The 20,325-nt window shown below is 44.2% G+C and overlaps 2 protein-coding genes across 3 annotated transcripts in view; one reads left to right on the top strand and one right to left on the bottom strand.

The window, feature by feature from the left end:
• Positions 1-12,150, bottom strand: part of WASHC5 (WASH complex subunit 5) — a 66,459-nt gene extending 54,309 nt beyond the window's left edge. The window contains exons 1-5 of the mRNA XM_004580835.3: positions 12,055-12,150; positions 3,536-3,841; positions 1,581-1,726; positions 868-952; positions 226-326 (exon numbers count right to left, since the gene is read on the bottom strand). Coding sequence (XP_004580892.3) covers positions 226-326; positions 868-952; positions 1,581-1,726; positions 3,536-3,724 — 521 coding nt within the window. The 5' untranslated portion in view covers positions 3,725-3,841; positions 12,055-12,150. The remainder of the gene's footprint in view (positions 1-225; positions 327-867; positions 953-1,580; positions 1,727-3,535; positions 3,842-12,054) is intronic.
• Positions 12,151-12,257: 107 nt separating this feature from the next.
• NSMCE2 (NSE2 (MMS21) homolog, SMC5-SMC6 complex SUMO ligase) overlaps positions 12,258-20,325 on the top strand; it is a 243,301-nt gene continuing 235,233 nt past the window's right edge. For both annotated transcript variants that reach the window (XM_004580722.3, XM_058668491.1), the window contains exon 1: positions 12,258-12,397. The gene's annotated coding sequence lies outside the window, so the exon portion shown is untranslated. The remainder of the gene's footprint in view (positions 12,398-20,325) is intronic.

Here is a 20,325-nt window from a genome sequence, read left to right as displayed (position 1 = left end):
AAATCTATAATATATGGCATTATATGTATAATATATAGATGAGATGGTATAACATCTACCATTATGATATACAATATAAATAACTGTCAAAGTCCTTTAATAAGGTCAGAAGAGAGAAAAGTCTTATACTTTCCCATCCTGTGTCACTTTGCTGTTGTTCCCAGGAGTAGTATGGGAATACAGCCTGAGTGCAGTGACAGCTGTGCCGTCCTAGCGCGAGGATACCTGTATCGATAGTAGGAGACCAGCATCCTCTCTCTGACTTCGCCTTCAATCTTCTGATCGATGACCAGCAGCATGACTCCATACAAGTAGAGCGCCTCACACTATGGAGAGAAGATAATGGCCACACTCACCAGGGTACACATTCTTATGGAGTGAAGTTGATGATTTAAAAGATCATTTTGTAAGCAGTCCTCCTATAAGCTTTACAAATTTCCAAAGAAAAAAAGTAGGTTTTCTCCAAAGGACTCTTTTGAAAAGTCCACATAAAATAAACTTTAATCACAATTCTCCTCTTTCAGTTGGCTAAATTTTGGTATTTTGCTTAATATCTCCATTATAAAGTCATTCTGTTGAAAACTAATAAATATTTCTTAAACGATTACTATGTGCGGGCTGTCAAGTTCGATGATAAGAATGCAAAAAGATACAATTCCTACACTGAGGAAGCTCACAGCTTCATATATCTTTTATTAGCTGGTAATTTTCTTTACATTTGGATCTATTGGTTAGAAGATAATTACCAGCTGGCTTTCCTTCTCTTTAAAGAATGTCATTCTGAACATATTTGTGTCTTAACAGAAAAAAAGGGATGCTAAATTTGATGTTTTTCAATTTTTGTTTTAAATGATCACTATCACTTACTAGAAGCTGTTTTCCATCTTCATTGAGAAGCACAGTTTCCAAAGTTTGCTGAATATAAACCCCTTCATTGAGATCATCCAGATATCTGGAAATGAAACACCAGAGTAAGTATTCATTTGTAATGGAAACCATTATCTTGAAGAAGAAAGATTTTTTTTTTTAAAGTTAAAACAGGATACTAGATATTCATGCCTTCAATAAGCTTGTGGTGCTTCATGCTCTTAAAAACAGCATTATGAGCTGTAACTCATAGTGATTTAGGGACACAGGTTGATGTTTAAGGATGCTCAAAGTATAAGTTCCTGATTCACAAATTAAAAATATCTCAGGAGCAACAATATAAGAATATGAAACAGCTACTTAAAAGTGAATGAGTAGTTAATTCAAGAACTATAGAAGGCAGAAAATTAACTACAATATTAAGTTCCTTTCCCTCCCCCCAACTTCTCATCTATACATACTATACTTGAATATAATACTAAACCATAGGATCATAAATTATGAACTAAGTTTATTGTGATACTTAAAAAGAACAAGACATTATAAGATTTGAAAATACTTAAGATGACTATTGCTACAGGAAAGAAAAGGCAATTGATGGTATAAATGAGCAGATCTGATGGTAAGTCAGAAAGATGAGTGCTTTCTGCTGTTCCCTTCTCTCTCCTCACTATTTTACTACCAGAAAAGGCTGTTACTGAGTTGATCAATACCTGTTTAAGTCTACAATATATTTATGCACACTTTGAAATGCTAAATAAAATCTGGTCAAAATCTCTATGTTGTTTTCGCGAAATTCTTCGTCTAAGTCCTGCAGCTCAGGTTTAGCCTCCAGTTTGCTTTCCCATAACTCCGGACCCTACAGAGAAAAACATATTAACATAAACATCAATGAAAGCATATGTGCTGGTAACAATCTAGGCAGTTCTTTGAAAAACTTATTCTTGAGGAAAGCTTTCTCTGGACCGAGCCTGGTTCCACCTCTGGACCCCCACCCTCCCTTGCAATGACCATCAGGATTGCTCCGAAAACCCCTCAAAGCAAACAAACAATCATACAAACTAAAAAAACCTAAAATAAATAGACAAACAACAAAAAGTAGAGCTTGGAATCTGACAGGAAAGAGCTGGCATGGATTGGCTAATGCCTCGCTGGGTAGGACACGAAGATTAGTCACTCCTCACCATGGTGTTGGGGACTTTCCTGCACACCCCCCCCCCCAAAAAAAAATGTTCTGCACCTTAACTGTTGACAAATGTCTTGTTAGAGTTACAAGCCAGTCTAGATTATCCTAAAATCTGCCAAGATCAGCAAAATTATACTTCAACACAACAAATGGCTAAATACTAAAATGAAATAGACATGAGACAGCTGAATGGTACCTTACAGCCATTTTAAGGTATATAGCAGCTGGTCCTGTGTACAAACTAAAATTGAAATGTCAATGAACTAATCACAGGTTGTGGTTAAGAACATGCTTCTTTTTTTTTTTTTTTTTAACATACTGGTTACTCAAAACCATGTCAATTCCATAATGTTACAAATTGCTGTTGATGTTATATTGGGACTCTTAATTGACTGGGACGATATTCTACCAGCTCTAACTTCGGACCAGAAATGGTCTCCCCAAGAAACTGTTCAACCCATCTGGACAATAAGTAGCTGGACTCTATGCTTGGTATATGTTTGCAAGGAAAGAATCTTGATTGAATTTGAACTGTAATACTGCATCAAGGTGGAGGAATCCACCAGGGGGGAGGGGCGTGGGGAGGGGTGGGGGGATTCCCAGAGCCTATGAAACTGTCACATAATGCATAATAATTAATAATAAAAAAAAAAAAGTACAGCAGGGGTAACTGGAGGGGAGAATTAAAAAAAAAAAAAAAGACACATCTTAAAATACTCCAGTGACAAAAGACTTGGTCTACTAAGGAATTCAGCTTGATAGCTGAACTCATCAGTCCACAGAGTAAACAATGGGATACAGCTCTCTTCAACAAAAGTTACCCTGATTTGTTAAAACAGCAGTGCACCATAAATCTCACCTGTTTAAAATATGCAATCCATTTACTGTGTATTTAGAAAGATTATATGTAGCCTTTACAAAGCCCCACAGCTGCCAAAGCCATCCAATTTTAAATCTCTCTGCTGTTGTACTAGATATGAAGCCTCCAGAAAAAGCATTATTCTGTTTTCTGTTTCGGCAAACTTGACTTTTGGGGAAACCTATCTTAAGTGGAATTATAAAGTATTTGTTCCTTTAAAAAAAAAAAAAAAGAAAAACTTGTTCTTACGTTCTCAAATACGAAAAATGTAAAACGGAGCAACAGAAGGTAATGAAGAGCACAGAAGCTTAGAGGTAAAAATGCCTTTGAAGAAAACGAAGTTGAACTCCTACAACCAAAATGACAATTTTTGAAATGTATAAGATTCAATGTGAAATTCAGCATGCCAAAATTTCCTTTTAAAAAATCTGATTACATTCTGTTAGGCCATCCATGTAGTACTGTCATCTTATTTTCAAGTTGGTAGCTGATACAAAATTTGGTTCAAAAGGTTTGCTCTTTAAATCTTTATAATTATCTAACCTCTGAAGAGTCCCACGGTTCCCAATGAAAACATACTTCTTAGAGAAGACAGCAGCAAGAATGTGACAGCAAGAAATTACCTTAAAGTAGCTGAAATCAAATATGATGTCTCCATATTTCTGTTGATCAACTCGGTCTTTTAACCTGAACACAGTGGGAATAAACTCAGAGAGCCTCAGGAGTTCAGCGATGATGGCATTGCCACAGGAAACAATCCTTAGGATCGCCTGGCCACACAGGTTGTTCTCGGCTAGAAAGTCCAACATCATTGACAGCAATCAACAACTTTGGGCGGACAGGAACGATTCACTGGCCTCAGAGGTGGGGTCTGCTGGTCTTCAGACGAAACCAGGTCTGCGGATCAACTGGCTGCTCCATTAAACAACCTGCATCCAAGACATTTGAAAAAGCATAAAAGTCTCCATTTCCAAAGGAAGTCCATGCTTAAAAACATGCCAGTGGTTTCCCCTCAATATCTCTTGAAAATTCAATTCCGCTAAAAAATTGTGAATTCTGATATGGGGAGAAGGCCAATGTACTGACGGTTCCTGTTTTTGCCCACCCCCCCTCGCGTGGAGGGTCTCGGCTAGATGAATGTGTTCGGTCTCTTTTTTTCAATCTGGTACTCACTTCTCAAGAGGAAAGACTTCTCATGATCTAGTTCCTTCCTGAGCCCAGGAGAAGGAATCATTACACATGCACGGTTCCAGTATCTTCTAATTGCAGAAGCTACCCTCACTATTTACTATATTAACAAATACAGTAAAACAGAGCTCAGATTCACTGCTATACTGCTTTTAAATTATGGATGCCAGAGCCTGGCACCATGGCATAGTGGGTTACATCACTCTTGGAATGCCTGCATCCCCTATCAAAATACTAGTTCAGGCTGGTTTCCCTGCCTCAGGCTCAGCTTCCTGCTAATGCAATGGGGAGGCAGCAGGTGAATGCCCAAGTACTTGAGTCCCTGCCACCACATGGCAGAACCAGATGGAGTTCCTGGCTTCTGGCTTCAGCCTGGCTCAGCCCAGGCTGTTGAGGGTATCTGGGGCTGTGAGTCAGTGGTAGATCTCTCTCTCCCTGCTTTTCTCTGTCATTTTACCTTTCAAATAACCCAATCTCTTTTTTTTTGAGTTATTTATTTATTTAAAAAAGTTACACAGGAGGAAAAGCGATTGGTGGGGGTGGTGATGGTGTGTGGTTTCCATGGCCACAGCTGGACCTGGTTGAAGCTGGGAGCCAGGGGCTTCACCCAGATTGCCCACACGGATGCAGAGGCACAAATACTTGGGCCATCTTCTGCTTTGCCAGACAAATTAGCACAGAGTTAGATTGGAAGTGGAGCACCTTGGACTTGAACAGGTGCTCCGCTAAGGATGTTGGGATGCTGGCACTGCAGGGAGTGGCTTCACCTGCTCCGCTACAATGCCAGCTCCACAAATAAACAAATCTTAAACAAATTAGCCAAGTTCTACAAAATGCTGTAAAGGTGATTTATAAAAAGCAAATCAAAAAGGTCCAAAAGTCTCACATAATTTAGCATAGAGGAGTGTAGTCCTATTAGCATTAGTTATTACTTATTTCTCTTGTATTCCAATCCACTGAGGACAGTTGATTTCTTAGCAGACTAAATATTGTAATTATTGCTAACAGGTCCTGAAAGCTTCTGAAGGAGAGGACTGCTACTCTATATCCAGCCGCTCTGGCTCTCAAGCCAGGCTGCATAGCAGAATCATCTAGGATATCAGCTTCTGGTAAGGTTAGAAACAGCACAAAGCACCACTTCTTCTCACCTAGAATATTTGAGTTTCTTCCTTCCTTTTCTTTTCCTTCCTTCTTTCTTTGTCTCTCTTGCTCTCTCTCCTTCCTTTTTTTTTTTTTTTTTTTTAAGATTTCTTAATTGTTATTACAAAGTCAGATATACAGAGAGGAGGAGAGACAGAGAGGAAGATCTTCTGTCTGATGATTCACTCCCCAAGTGAGTGCAATGGCTGGAGCTGCGCTGATCTGAAGCTGGGAACCTGGAACCTCTTCTGGGTCTCCCATGTGGGTGCAGGGTCCCAAAGCATTGGGCCGTCCTCGACTGCTTCCCCAGGCCACAAACAGGGAGCTGGATGGAAAGTGGAGCTGCTAGGATCAGAACCGGCGCCCATATGGGATCCCGGGGCGTTCAAGGCGAGGACTTTAGCTGCTAGGCCACACCGCCGGGCCCCTCTCCCTCCTTTTGTCCTTCTTTCTTTCTTTTTCTTCTCTCTCTCTTCATGCAGGGCCCTAGAGTTTCTTATTAGGAGATGGGAGGAAGTTACACCCACTTTTTTTAAGACTTATTTTATTTATTTTTATTGCAAAGGCACATATACAGAGAAGGAGACAGACTGAAAGATCTTTCATCTGCTTAATCACTCTCCAGGTGGCCACAATGGTCAGAGCGGAGCCAATCTGAAGCCTGTAGCCAGGAGATTCTTTCAAGTCTTCAAAGTGAGTTCAGGGTCCCAAGACCTTGGGCCATCCTCTACTGTCTTCCCAGGCCACAAGCAGGGAGGTGAATGGGAAGTGCAGCAGCTGGGACACGAATTGGTGCCCAAATGGGATCCTAGCAGATGCATGGCGAGGATTTAGCCATCAGGCTATTGCGCTGGGCCCAAGCACTTGTAGTTTTAACTTCTTCAGATGATTAGAGATGTGAAACCATGATTATTACAAAGGTGGGGTACGGCTGATCAAAAAGAACAAAAACAGAGAGAGAAATGAAATGCTCCAGTGCGCTCAAGATAAAGAAACAGGAAGTGCAACACACATTCACATGTCAGCCTGGCATCTTGAGTAGCTCTTCTGTAGGGAAAGGCAGTTGATTCACACTGGGAGAGCTTAGTAAAGCGGCATCTCACAGAAATTCAGAACTAGAGAAGGAAACCCAGGTGTGATCATAAACATATATTTTAATACATAACATTAAAAAAACCCACTTTTATATGTTCAATGATCTGGAAAATGGATTTGAAATGTAGAGAGAAGATAGAGGGATGGCTTTTGCAACATTTAAAGGGATTTCACAAGCTGACAATGATAAAGCTGATGGGTGAAGAATACAAAGAGGTAATTCATAAAGAATAATCCAGATAACAATGAATGGAAGAGTTTCTGCCTAACCAACAGTGAAGGAGCTGTGAATTACAGCAAGCATCCAGTTTCAAAAAAGTTTTATTAATTTTATTTATTTGAAAGGCAGAGTTAAAGAGAGACAGAGAGAAAAAGTGAGATTTTCCACCTGCTGGTTCACTCTCCAAATGGATGCAACAACAGGAACTACATCAGGCTGATGGAAGGAGCCCCGAGTTTTTTCTAGGTCTCCCACATGGATTCAGGGGTCTGAGTAAAATGTATGAAAGTGAATTTTTATGATTAAAATAGGATTCACCAAAACATGGTCTTGATAACAAAAATGTTGTACTCAGTATTGGACTTCATGATGTCTTTTTAAAAAAACATATTGTATTTAATTTATCTGACAGCAAGAAAATTACAGAAGGGTAGGAAGAGAGAGAAAGATGGAGAGAAAGAGATAGTTTCCATGTTGTTTGCTCACTGCTCAAAGAGCCACAGCAGTCAGCGCTAGGACAATCCAAAGCCAGGAGCCCAGAATTCCATCTGGGTCTTTCACAGGGGTGCAGGGTCACCATATGCTACTTTTCTAAGTTCAATGGCAGGGAGCTGGATCAGAAACAGAGCAGCCAGGATGTCAACCGGTGCCCATTTGGGATGTCAGCATCACAAGTGGCAACTTACCTCACTGTGCCACATCACTGGTCCCCATAGTGTGATTTTAAAAGTAGCGATTTTTACAGAGAATTTTTAAAGGTGCAATTCATTTTCCATGTGTCCTCTGCTACACTTTGAATGTGTTCCTCCGTCATGTGTTGCAACCTTAATCCCCGATGCAAGAGTTTTGAGAGGTAGGACCTTTCACAGGGATCACATCATGAGGACTCTGCCCTAGGAGTGGGTTAATGTCAGGGTTTGTTGTTGAGTGACTGAGTGTGCCACAAAACCGAGTTCAGACCCCCTAGTCCTTCCACCTTACACCACAGGATGGCACACTATGAAGATATTTGCCAGAATTCTCAGATTGGATCTTGGACCTCCCAGCCAATGTAAGAAATATGAGTGTGTTTTTTATCAACTACCCAGTCTCAGCTACCTTGCTGGAACAGCATCAAAGAGGCCCTAGAGACGCTGTTTCAATTTCCTTTAAAAATCACTACTTTTGGAAGTGATAATGATGCCATCTTTATCTTTGCTTCTCTAATTGTTAGTTTAGCTAGGTCACCAGTAGTTAATTTCATGGAAGTCTTGAGTCATCTTCCAATACAGACAGATTTGCGAAAGACTTCTTGCAGGAGAGCTTCCCTGCAGCTTTAGCAAAAATGCTCAATGCTTGCCTTGCCTCCAATTGCTTGCTTGCATTCTCTCTCTCTCTCTTAAGATGTATGTAGTTTTATTTGAGAGGCAGAGTTAGAGAGATAAATCTTCCCTCTGTTGATTCACTCCACAAAAGCCCACAATGACCAGAGCTGGGCTGGTCTGAAGCCAGAAGCCTGGAGCTTCCTCTTGGTCTGCCATGTGGGTACAGAGGCCCAAAGACTCAGACCATCTTCCTCTGCTTTCTTGGGTCATTAGCAGTGAGCTGGATCAGAAGTGGAGCCACTAGTATCCATATCGGATGCTGGCACTACAGCCTGAGGCTTGGTGTGCTATGCCATGGCACTGGCCCCATGCCTCTGAGAGTTATCTACTACTGGCAAAGTCTGCATAACCCGAAGGAGTTTCTTTTTCCCTTTTGGAAGTCTGTCACTAAGTCAATATCTGCGAACATCCTAATTTATTAGGAAATTGTGGCCCTTCAATAATATTCCCCACTCCTTCCTTTCTTGTCTCTTTTTTTTCCCCATGGACGATGCCATGGTCAGATTCTTATTTTACTGCCTTCCAGGAAGCAAACAGACTTGAAAGCTTTAATCTAGGAGTTTTAAGAATAAGTCTAAAGCAGGACTTCTAGAAAATGTGTTTTCCATCTTGCTAAAAGAAGAGAAGTATGTGAAGAGCATGCTCTTTCTCTCTATCTGGCTATTCCTCTGCTTCTTGTCTTCAAAGGAATGTGGTCTAATGAACATGCAATGCCTGGAGCTGCAGCAGCTATTTGGTGACCATGAGGTGGCACAATTGGTAGGTGGGGGGAATCAAGAAGATGTAGATTTTAGAGCAGGACAAAAAAAAAAAAGAATCTAAATTCTTGCTGGTATTACTGATTTGCTTCAACTATTTCTACAACACCTGTTAAATGCTTTTGTGCCTTATACACTATAATTGGGTTTTAGGTTATTTGGGAAGGCATGCATAATTATACCAATGCTTAATTCAACAAATGTTCACCCAGTGACTATTAGGGGTCAAGCAATGTTTCAGGATCTGGCATAAGAAGGTAAAAAACAGCGAGTTCCTCCTATTATGGAGCCTAACTACTTGGGAAGAGGAAAAAGGTAGCGAACAGCAGGCTGTGATAACTGCTGTAAAAAAAAAAAAAGCACACCTCAGGGATGGAACACGTGCCAGTTCACATGAAGTGGCTTGGAAAACTCTGTGATAATATTTCAGCAGAAATCAGAAGGAAGCAAGGGAGTGAACATTAAAGGTAACTGGATGTAGCAGACAGCTTCCAAGAGAATCTCCCTCCCTACAACGACCTCTGCCTCCTGATATTCCTGCCTTAGGTAGACTCCATCCCTTGAGTGTGAGCTGGCTCACTGCCTCCTACTACAGGGAAGAATGTGGCAGAAGTGGGAGATAGCAGCTAGGAACTCAGAGAACAAAAAACACCATGACTAGTAGCACCTTCTCTGGCTTGCAAGTCTTTGTGGAGAAAATTGTCACATTATGACAGCTCAGTGGAGGAGTCCTTGCCATAGGGGATGGAAATTTACCCAAGACCCTGTGAGTCTGGAAGTGAATCCCTGGGTCCCTGGTTAGACTTCAGGCAACACAAGAGGCCCTGAGCCAAGAGCAGGTAGCTAAGCCATCCCCCTGAGTCCAGAGCCTAGAAACAGTGAGACTTCATTATCTTAAGCCACTGGGTTTTGGAGTAATCTATTTTGCAGCAGGATCATGATCAGAAGAAAGATATTCTTGGCAGAGGTTACAAGTGGGGCCCCAGGGCAGGAAGGTGCTATGCTTGAGGAATAGCTAGGAGGCCACTATGGCTGCAGCAGGGTGAGGAAGATGCAGAACAGAGCTGGGGGAGGGTCTGCATAGGGCCTGAAAGCAAGGCGCTGTGACAGGAGTCGCTGCAGCTGCCTGACACTCTCTCATGGAGGCATCCAATAGTGCACATTAACACATAAATTATTCACAAATCCTTTTAGTGCTCTTCATAATGCTTGATTGTTAAACCCCAGTGATCTCTCACAGGCTGAATTTCAAATAATTTCACTTCATTTTCCTCACTGACACGGTCTAGCTTGGGAGTTAAAAGAGAAAGGGGGGAAAAATGGACAGTGGTTACTGGTACTGAGCTCCTTTGAAGACCCCTCAAACTAACCTGGGTGGTCTCAATAGGATGAGCCTCAGATTCATTGGGAGGGGACAAGCCAGATTTGGGTTCCAAGATACAGAAGACATTGGGGTCCTGGAGAAAACAGCTTAAAGCAAAGCCACATTACCTACCCTCTTCCCCATTCTGTACTGAAAGGTTGAGTCTGCACGTGTACTGTCGGGACACTTGGACTGCAGATAATGACATAAATCAAGACTTCAGAGTGTCACTCTCTTATTTTAATCTTTAAGTCATTACTCAAGAATTGTACCATACACAGCTTTGAGACAGTATTAGAAAAGATATGATAGATGTTTAGCAAAGCAAAACAAAAGTTGTGGGCATCTATTATTTAGATCAATGGCCTCGTCTAAAATTCTATAAAAACAAATGTTTGTGTTGTATCTTTTCAGTGTAAGACGAAATATGGGTTATAGTTAACTAACTCTTGGTGATATAAACTTGCTGCCTGTAATTCCATCTTATATGAGAGTACTTGACTTTCCTTTACATTTTTAATCATTTTTAACAGTGCAAGCATCTCCTGGTAAACTTCTAAGGATCCAGGAAGTTCAAACAAGATTTAAAGAAAGAAGGAAATCACTTGGTTACATCATCACATTTAGCGACGCTGTTATACACCAGAGCTCCTAACCTGGTCTACATTTTTCATGTGACAGACGGGATCTGCACAAGTGACCCAATCCAATGCAGCTAGAGCATTTGGAAACTGGCCCTGCTGGATGGGAAAGAGCCCACTTGCAGCGTGCTTCAGTTCCTGCAGAACTGAACCGCAGAATCATCATGCAAGGGTCTAACCATGTTGCCGTGATCTCACAGGCAGGTGGGTGGTGGCTTTACAAGGTGTCAAGGTGTAGATGAGTCTTTCATAATTACTCCAGAGTGAGGTCCAAATAAATGGTGCCGAGGAAACTATATAAAGCATCCTTCCAGGGGGTGCTCTGGGTGTTAACACTGAGGAAAAGTCCTAAAGACCAGTCAAGTCAACGCGGGCTCCGTGACTTGTGGGCATGAAACAGAGATTCCCCTCAATTCCCTATGTTCCTTTATAAGTTACAAAGTGGCGAAGATTTTAGGAACTTGGCATGCAACAAGAATTTTCAGAATGGAAAGGAATCGTACACAACGTGCTTCCAAGAACAAAGCATGGCACTGTCGTGCCCATGATGTGGCGGGTACAGCACCATACTTCTTAAGGAAATGTCACCGTGGTGGAGAGACTTCTAGTGGACTAAATTAGAGTGCTACCTATCCTTTCACACAACCTTGCATGCATAATGACAGAAACGTTGGTCTTCCCAAATCTCTCACCCTGAACAAACCACAATTGTCGTCAATTTAAATGTGAGTGACATATTCTTCCAGAAAAGGTTCTGAAACGAGCTGGCTGTTCTAGTCTGATTTATGAATCCTGGAGAAGACAGGTTCAGGGCCACTGGGGAGGGTGTCCCTGACTGTGGGCAGGGCACTGAAATTTCTCCCTCACCACTCTCCTACACTGGAGGAGGCTCCAGGCAGTTGGGATCTGGAAAGCTCATTACCGGTCCTAGGACTTCCTGTGATCTAGGGCCATTCCCTCCATTCTCAAATGTAAAGGACATCTCCATGTCACAGGTGAGGCATGGGACAGAGCAATAATTTGCTCAAACGCGCGACCCACAGCAGATGCATAATTCAAGCTCAGCTCCATTAAAGCAGCCTGTGAACCAATCAATTTCCTAGAAAGTAATTGGAGGAACAACATCCCCACAGCTGTTACCGAAAAACTTGGGACATGGGTTTCCACGGCGCCGGTAGTGCGGAATGATTTGCACCTAAGTAGAGATTTGCATCTAAGTAGAGGGACTGCAACCCCAGCTCCAGGAGGCGTGTGAGTCTGCTCCATCCTGGGTCCCTCAAGCAGACTGCACGACACTGCAGCGGGTCCCTCGGTCAGGGCGGGGGAGGGGATCCGAGATATGAAGGGAAGGGGCGCACCCCCTCAGGACTCACCTGTCAGCCGGGCCGCGCCAGCGGCTCACCCTCAGGGTCGCCGGTCCCGCGCGGAATCCGTACCCCCGCCCCACCCGCCTCTTTCAGCTGAACCCCCAGTCTATCCGTAAACCCAGATCTACAGCCGGGCCAAAACCAGGCTTCCGCCCCTGGCTCCCCCAGGCCGTCACATGATCCAGGAGGCGGAGAGCTGGGCGGGGCGTCACGTGACCACTCGCGGCGCGGGCTGATGACGCAGGGTCCCGCGCTAGCCGTTTCAGCGACTGAGGGGAGTTGAGGAAAGGATTCGGGATCCAGGTGTGGGAAGTTCGGATCTATCAGGCGCATCTGGATTGGGCAGCAGGTAAGGCGGAAGCCGAGGAGGCGACGGGGAGGCGCTCCGCGGAGACCCAGGCTGGTAGATGATCCTGGCCTCTGTCTCTCCACGACTTTGAGTGAGGAACAGTTGACGCCCCTTTTTGAGACGCCGTCTCTCTGCTAAAGCCGTAGAGATGTGGGGCGCCACAACTTTTTGGTTCAAAAACCTGGCTTTACACGCATTCCAAAGACTGTTAACTCGTTTGTGAGCTCCTTGCGCCTCGGTGTCCTTTGGCTTCCGTAGATGGGCTGTGAGGATGAACGGTCTTGAGGCTCGTGCGCTGTGGCGCCAGTTTAAGATAGCAGGTGGCCAGGAACGGTGATACCTGAGATGGTTATTTGTAATTCTCATCAAATCTTTATCGATGGCCTGCCTGGTTCTTGTGAAGAGCCCTTTTAGATGCTATATAATCTCAGGAATCTCGTTTAACACTTTCCCAGGGGTAAAAAGCAAATCTTCATGAGTTTTATCATAGGGAGTGTGTGTGTGAGAGAGAGAAAGGATAGTGGTGTTTTGAGGGAGGCAACAGTCCGTTCCAGGCATAAGAGAATGCCTCAAAGGAAAAGATACATTCTGTCTAGCCTGTTGAAAACCTGAACAAGGTCGCCACGGATTTTAAGAAGGTCGTATGGTGTATAAAGTTTTGGCATTGCACCTACCTCAGTACTATACAGAAAGGCTGTAGAGAAATGCTTTAATTTTTTAATTTCTTCTTTTTTATTTTAGAATTTGTTTTGTTTATTTAAGACAGAGAAAGAGCTTCCATTTGTTGGTTCACTCACCAAATGGCTGCCGTGGCCAGAGCTGGGAGGCCAGCAGCCAGGAGCTTCTGCGTGTCTCATGCAGGTGGCAGGGGCTGCAGGACTTAGTCTGATCTGTCTGCTCTAACACATGCTATAACTTGGGCACTTTATTTATATTTTAAAAGATTTTTTTGACAGGCAAGAAGGAGAGAAAGAAAGAGAGAGAGAGAGCTAACTTCTGTTGGTTTACTCCATACGTGGTCACATAGATTGGGACAGTTCCAAGCTGAAGCCAGGAAACTGAAGTTCCATCCCAGTCCTGGCTGTGGCGGGCAGGAGCTCAGGCACCTGTGCCATCTTCTGCTGCTTTCCAAGGCCCAACATCAGGAAGCTGGGTTGGAAGTGGAGTACTTGGGACTCGAATCAGCATTCATCTGGGATGCCAGTGTTGCAGGTGGTGGCTTAACGCACTGTGCCACAGTGTCAATGCTTAAATTTGGAGATACATGTACAGAAATCCATTTTTTTTTTTTTTTCACAATTCTGGGGGCTGAGAAGTCCATGGTCAAGGCAGCAGCAGATGTGGTGTTTATGAGGACCCGGTTGCTGGCATCCCCTACCTAACCCTAACGCTACCCTTAACCTCATGGAAGGGCGAGGCAGCTCCTAGAGCATGCCCCATAAGAGTGGGACTCCCATTCTTGGGGATAGATCAGATCTGATCAAAAAAGTTACTGCTTCCGAATGCCCCATCACCTCGAAGGGCAGGCTTTGAACATATGCGTCACTGAGGACATAGCATTCTGTTCTTCGCTGGTGGGTAAGATGTGGGTGGATGGAGTGAAGAGAAGAAGCTCAGGGTGGGAGCCTGGAGAAGCAGGTCTTAAACTGGACTTCCCAGAGTGTCTGAGAAGAAGAGAAAGAAGAGACACGTGTGTCGGGACTGAAGCAGCCTTGTGCTCAGGCAGGAAATATTTTGTATTTGCTCTTGGTGACGCACTGTGAGCAGTGTCCAAAAGGGAAGTGATGAAGAAAGCAGAATAACTCCCGAAGACTACAAATATGATGGTAATCAAAGAGGGTGCTGTGTTCTTATGCTGCCTTATCACAACACCTAAGGTTGGGTAAGTTAAGAAGGAGGTTTGTTTGGCATACAGTTTGGAGTTCAAGGACATGGTGCTGGCATCGGCATCTCGTGCAGGCCTTGTGGTGGATCACATGTTGGGAGAGGACACGCAGGAGCTCATTTGCCAGTGAATGACAGAGCCAATGCCCCTCCTCCCATTTTTAATATATACTTTTTTATTTGGAGAAGAGAGACAGAGAAAGATCTTCACTGATTCACTGATTCACTCCCCAAATGGTTGCAACACCTGGAGCTTAGCTGATCCGAAGCCAGGAGCCAGGAGCTCCTCCTGTGTCTCCCACGCGGGTGTAGGGTCCCAAGGCTTTAGGCTGTCCTCAATTGCTTTCCCAGGCCATGAGCAGGGAGCTGGATGGGAAGTGGAGTAGCCGGGATTAGAACCGACGTCCACATGGGATCCAGACACATGTAAGGCGAGAATTTAGCTGTTGAGCCATCGCAGGGGTTGGGGCATAGGGAGGCAGATGCCTTTTATAACAGCTCACTTGCCAGTTGCCGATAGACAGTTATGAGACCTAATCTGTTCTTGAGCTAATGAAACTAGTGTCCTGCAGAAAAACAACTGTGAGGGTCAATCCCTCCTGACTCCAAATGCCTCTTAAAGGAGCTGCCACTTCAGTAGACAGACTGGGAGCTGTGCCTCCTGAGTTTTCACCAACACAAACCTGCTTCAAACCAAAGCATGTCATTGGAGAACTCAGGGGTTGCTGTTCATTTTGTTGTTGTTGTTTTCTGCCCTCCGCCCTGGTTGCTGTTAATTTCTGTATCCAGCACTACTTACTTTCTGCTGCTCCATCTTTTCTCTTAGCTTCTCGGTCCAATTTCAGTCTTTTCCTTGGTGTGTACTAAACTATAAAAGGGTATGACCGCATTTCCCCTTAGTTCTCTGCAAGAGTGCTTTTGTTAGAATGATGGGAGTTTTGCATTCAGGCAAATTATCATAGCCACCGTGTGGTGCACACTTCGTATTTGCTCTGAATCAATCATTATGTGTATTTGTGTCTTAGTTTGACTGCTATGATAAAATACCTAGACTGGATGGCTTAAGCAACAAATTTATTTCTCAAAGTTCTGGGGACTTGAAATCCAACATCAGAGAGCCAACCTGGTTAGATTCTGCTGAGGGCTTTGTTGGCTTGCAGATGGTCACTTTTTTTGTTATTATTATTAAAGATTTATTTATTTTTCTATTAGAAAGTCAGATATACAGAGAGGAGGAGAGACAGAGAGAAGTATCTTCCATCCAAGGATTCACTTCCAAAGTGGCTGCAATGGCTGGAGATGAGCCAATCCAAAGCCAGGAGCCAGGAGCTTTTTCCTGGTCTCCCACACAGGTGCAGGGTCCCAAAGCTTTGGGTTATCTTCTGCTGCTTTCCCAGGCCACAAGCAGGGAGCTGTCGTGGCATGAAGCAGTGCCTATATGGGATCCCGGCATGTGCAAGGTGAGGACTTTAGCCACTAGGCTACCGCACCAGGCCCAGTGGTCTTCACATGTTGGAGACAAAATGAGTGCTGGTGCTTTTATGAGGGCACTGCATGGTGTCTATACGTACTGAACTCTCCATGGCCCCCATCTTCAAGCATCATTCCATTTGGTGTTAGGGAACGACTGACACTGTAATCCCCGTTTTCTCTGCAGTTATCTGATCTTAAGGATCATCTGAGATGCTTGAAGACAAAACAAATGCAACAGTTTCTGCCTGGTCTCCACCAGGCACTCTGTCAAAAGATTCTGAGCATAAATCTGTATGTTTAGTATGTCAGTTGATTCTTATGATCAGGTAAGTTGGGGAACACAGCAAAATTTAAGTGTTTAAACTTACTGCTTTTACTTATTTGAGCATATGCTCCTGTGCACACACTCATATCCACAGACAGATATAGCATCTGCTGGTTAACACCAGAAATGACCGCAGTGGCCAGGGATAGCTAGACCTAAGTCAAAAGCCGGAAACACAGTCCAGATTTGAGGGACCCAGCAACTCGAATCATCACTTCTGCCTCCCTGTCACATCAGCCAGAAACTGTAATTGGGAGGAGTAAGGACTCCAGGCCAGGCGCCCTAACATGGGATGCCAGCTTAGTCTGCACCAGGACTGCGAGGCCCAACACCCACCCTGCACACTGGTTTGATTTAGTCTTGCAGGAATTCTGTGAAATAGATAGGATTGTTCCTTTTTTACAGTAAACTGAAGATAGAGAACATAGGAGCTTCATGAAGGCCATGAAGTTTGGAGCGGCACGGACAGGATGGAATTTCCGGCAACTGTGTCCGGTGTCTGGTCTCTTGGTTTGTATTGCTCCTTGCAGTTTTATAGTGATGAAGTTGTTGGTCATTTTTCCTGCTGGAGAAGCTGGCCTTGTGACCTAAGGGATAAAGCCACTGCCTGCAATGCTGACATACTATAGGGATGCTGGCTCATGTCACAGCTGCTTCACTCCACATCCAGCTCCTTGCTAATGACCTGGGAAAAGCAGTGAAAAATGGCTCAAGTACTTGTTCCCCTGCCACCATTGTGGGAGTCCCAGAAGAGGCTCCTCGCTCTGGTTTCAGCCCCCTGTATTATGGCCATGTAAGGTGTGAATCAGCATATGGAAGGTCTCTTTCTTCCCCTCTCTCTCTCCATCTCAGTAATTCTGATTTTCAAAAATAAAGAAGATGTGTTGGGCATTAATCTAAATGTATATATTCTAAGTGCACCTGTAAATTATTCTATGTAGTAGGCTTATTAAATACTTAGAGTAACCCTTGAGATAGGCACTTGTCTTAGTCCATTTTATGTTAATACCTCTGGCTGTGTATTGAATAAAAGACATTTATTCAGCTCACAGTCATGGAGGATCAGGAGGATGGCACTGCCATCTGCTTTGTTCTTATAAGGATATCTGTGTGGATCATGTCCCAATGAAAAGCGTATGTTTCAGAGGCACCAGACTCCTTTCTATCAGTCCGTTGTCTCGGGAACTAATCTGGTCCTGCAAGAACTATGTCATTCTCTTCTGAGGGCAGTTTTTCCTTTTCCTAGGCCCCGACTCTTACAGCTGCATTCTCTCTCGCGCGCGCACACTCTCAACTTCACACCGGGATCAAGCTTCCCACACTGTCCTTGGGGGGATACACTCTGGCCACATCCAAGGCATAGCAGTCTGAATCCTTCCCGTTTTAGAGAAGGGAAAAGTAAAGCTGTGTGAGGTTGAATTGTGAGCTCAAGTCATTGGGCTACTGACTGGCAAAACCAGGTGGTCTGACTCCAAGGGCTGTGTGTTATCCCCTACTCGGAGTTGTATCCCCATTCCACTCTCTGTTTAGTTAAACATATTATCTTCAAGTGATTTCATTAATCTAGAAACATATGCTGTGTTTGTGCTATTGCTTTGCCCTGTTGTTGGCCTCCAAGTTTGTATATATACATTATTTTGATAATTGTGCTTCTAGAAATACACTCTCCAGTGCAGTAGACAACAGAGCCGTGTGGCTGTTTAAACTCATTAATGTTAAGTAAAAGTGAACACTGAATTTCAGTCACACTATCAAGACTTTAGCTACTAATCAGTAGCTGTGTGTGCCTCCTGGCTGCTGACTCTCACGCAGTCAGTGGGACCTTTGTATTCTCATGAAAGGCTCTTTGGGACAGTGCTGCTCTGGATAATTTAGACTTAGACTAAAATCAGGGTTGAGTAGGGAAATGAATATGTGAACTATATCATTTTGATTTGTAAAAAAATGATGTTTTTTGAGTAATAGTTTATAGTATAATAAGAAACTCAAAACTCTAAATGACTTGCACAATTGAGGTTTATTTCTTTGATGCAAGGAGCCAGATTGATGAGCAGTTTTCCTCCAGACACTGATGTTGGGTGCTGGGCTCCTTCTTCCTGCTAATTCTCCATCATTGGTGTATAGAATATGAGCTACTGTGCTTGCCTGCACCAGGCTCTCTAATGGGAAGGTGTATGGAGAGTGTGTGGGTTTTATGGATTGCCTGTGGAAATGGCCATTTTTGTTGTGTCAAGTGCAAGGTTACTCTTCACTGCAAGGAAAGCTGTAAAATGTGGTGCATGAGTAGCTGTGTAACTGCAGTGAAGGGCAAAGAGGTGTGGGGAGTGCCTCATGGAGATCTGTCACAAGTGTCCTGTCCTTAACTCACCTTGAGAGACAGTCGCAATAAACAGTCCTAGCAAGTTTGCTGTTGCGTTTATTATAAGGAGCTTATATTTTTTCTTCATTGTAATTCTTATATGTGCTAGTACTGGTGCCTTCATTGCCAGGGAATGCTGTGTTTTTTTGTGAGTTCTCAGTATGCTTTTCTCTTTACAGTATGTTTTTCTCTTTTCCTGTTCTGTCAGGAAGTTTGTAGCCAAATTTGTTTTATATGTGGAGTAGTGCATAACATCCTGAAATCTGCCCTCCCACTTTCTACTGTACTCTGTTTCCCTGTTAATTTCTATTTTTTTAATCTATTTTATTGTATTGTTGTTGACAATCTTTACATAGTTAATTACGGTTAAAGAACAACAACAACAAAAAAGGTTCAGGGGGTATAGGGAAGTGGGTAATGGCATTATCTCCATATTGTTTCCATCGTGTATCTGAGGTAAAGGGGAATATTGAGGGAGAAGCCCCACCCGGTTTCCCGCCCACCCCAAGTCCCGGATGTGGGGCAAGCTCTGAGATATTTGCTCAAGTGGTTTTAATAGTTCTCCAGTTATGAATCGCTGCCAGTTTCACTCGATGAAGTCGTCCACTGATTGACATGGTCCATCATAAAGTCTCCGTTTGCCCCATATTTCGCTGCCAACATATAGCTGAGATGAATGATTGACCTGTTCTGTCTTCTGTCTTTTCTTGGTTAGAGTTCTGAGTCCAGTAGTTCAATTGGGGAGATCTCCAAAGAAACTTTGAGGTATTCCCAGACTAGTTTCTTGTATGTTCTAGCAAGCACAGGGCCCGGCACAGTCCATCACCCCGATCAGCTGGTGGTTGCAATTGCTGGGTTGGTTCTGTTTTCAGTCCCGAGTTGTACTGGAACCAATGGGTGTTGCAGTCCAGTCTGGTTCTGCCCTTACATCAACCAGTGGGAGCTGCAGCCTAGTTGGGGCGACCCACAATAACCCCCACCAGGCCCGCCCCCTACCCTGGTTTGCCAGTATGTGTAGCAGAAGACCAGTCTGTCCCCCATCCCATTTGGCTCTGGTACTTGTCAATGGGTATTAAAGCTTAGTTCTATCTAACCAACTCAACCATCCAGCCCTCACAGATGTTATTGAGTGCCTCTCTATCTAGCCATCCCAGCCCCCGTCCTAGTTTTCATGCCCTCCCACGGGAATAGTGACCCAAGAAGGGGGAACCCACTTTTTCCCTCCCAGGTCTCTCTGTCCCAGTTTATGCACTCTTTAGGTGGTTCTGTGATTTGACTTGACAGAATTAGTCCCCAGTGCCAGCTTCTGCCAGCTGATGGCTGCGGCTATGCCCAAACATCCCTCACCCACTCTAATTTATGCTTGCACCCACAGGAATAATCAGCCCAGCCTGGCTTTTCCCTGATCTAGTCCACATGCAGTGCACAGGTGTTGTAGCCTTGCTTAGTCTGGTCTGTCTATCCCAGCCCACGCTCTCCAGTGGGAGTAGCCGTCCGGCGAGGGGACCAGCCCCTTAATCCCCCTGCCAGTTCTGCCCCTCCCTTCCTGGATCTCACGTGTGCTGGTTGGGTGCTACACTCATATCCAGTACAGGCAACCACGCCCTGGCATTCCATACTGTGTACTTGTTTTGTCGCGACCAAACCCGGCTCATCCCACACTCTGTTCTGGTGATCGGATTTGCCAGTGGATGATGTGAACTGATTCAGCCTGGTCTGCTCCTGACCCATGCTGAATGTGTGCCAGTGGGAAACTTTCCAAGGCCTATTCTGGGCTGTTTCCTATCATGCTTCTTGTGCTTACCTGCAGGGACTGTGTCCTGCCAGAGGAGTTGCCCAGGCTCCTCCATCAGAACCCCTCCCAGTGCCAGATTTTGCGCATGCCAG

This window comes from Ochotona princeps, chromosome 9, assembly GCF_030435755.1.
Source record: "Ochotona princeps isolate mOchPri1 chromosome 9, mOchPri1.hap1, whole genome shotgun sequence".
Lineage (NCBI taxonomy): Eukaryota > Metazoa > Chordata > Mammalia > Lagomorpha > Ochotonidae > Ochotona > Ochotona princeps.
The sequence above is the reverse complement of the archived record's forward strand: the minus strand, read 5'-3'. Positions and strand labels throughout refer to the sequence as shown.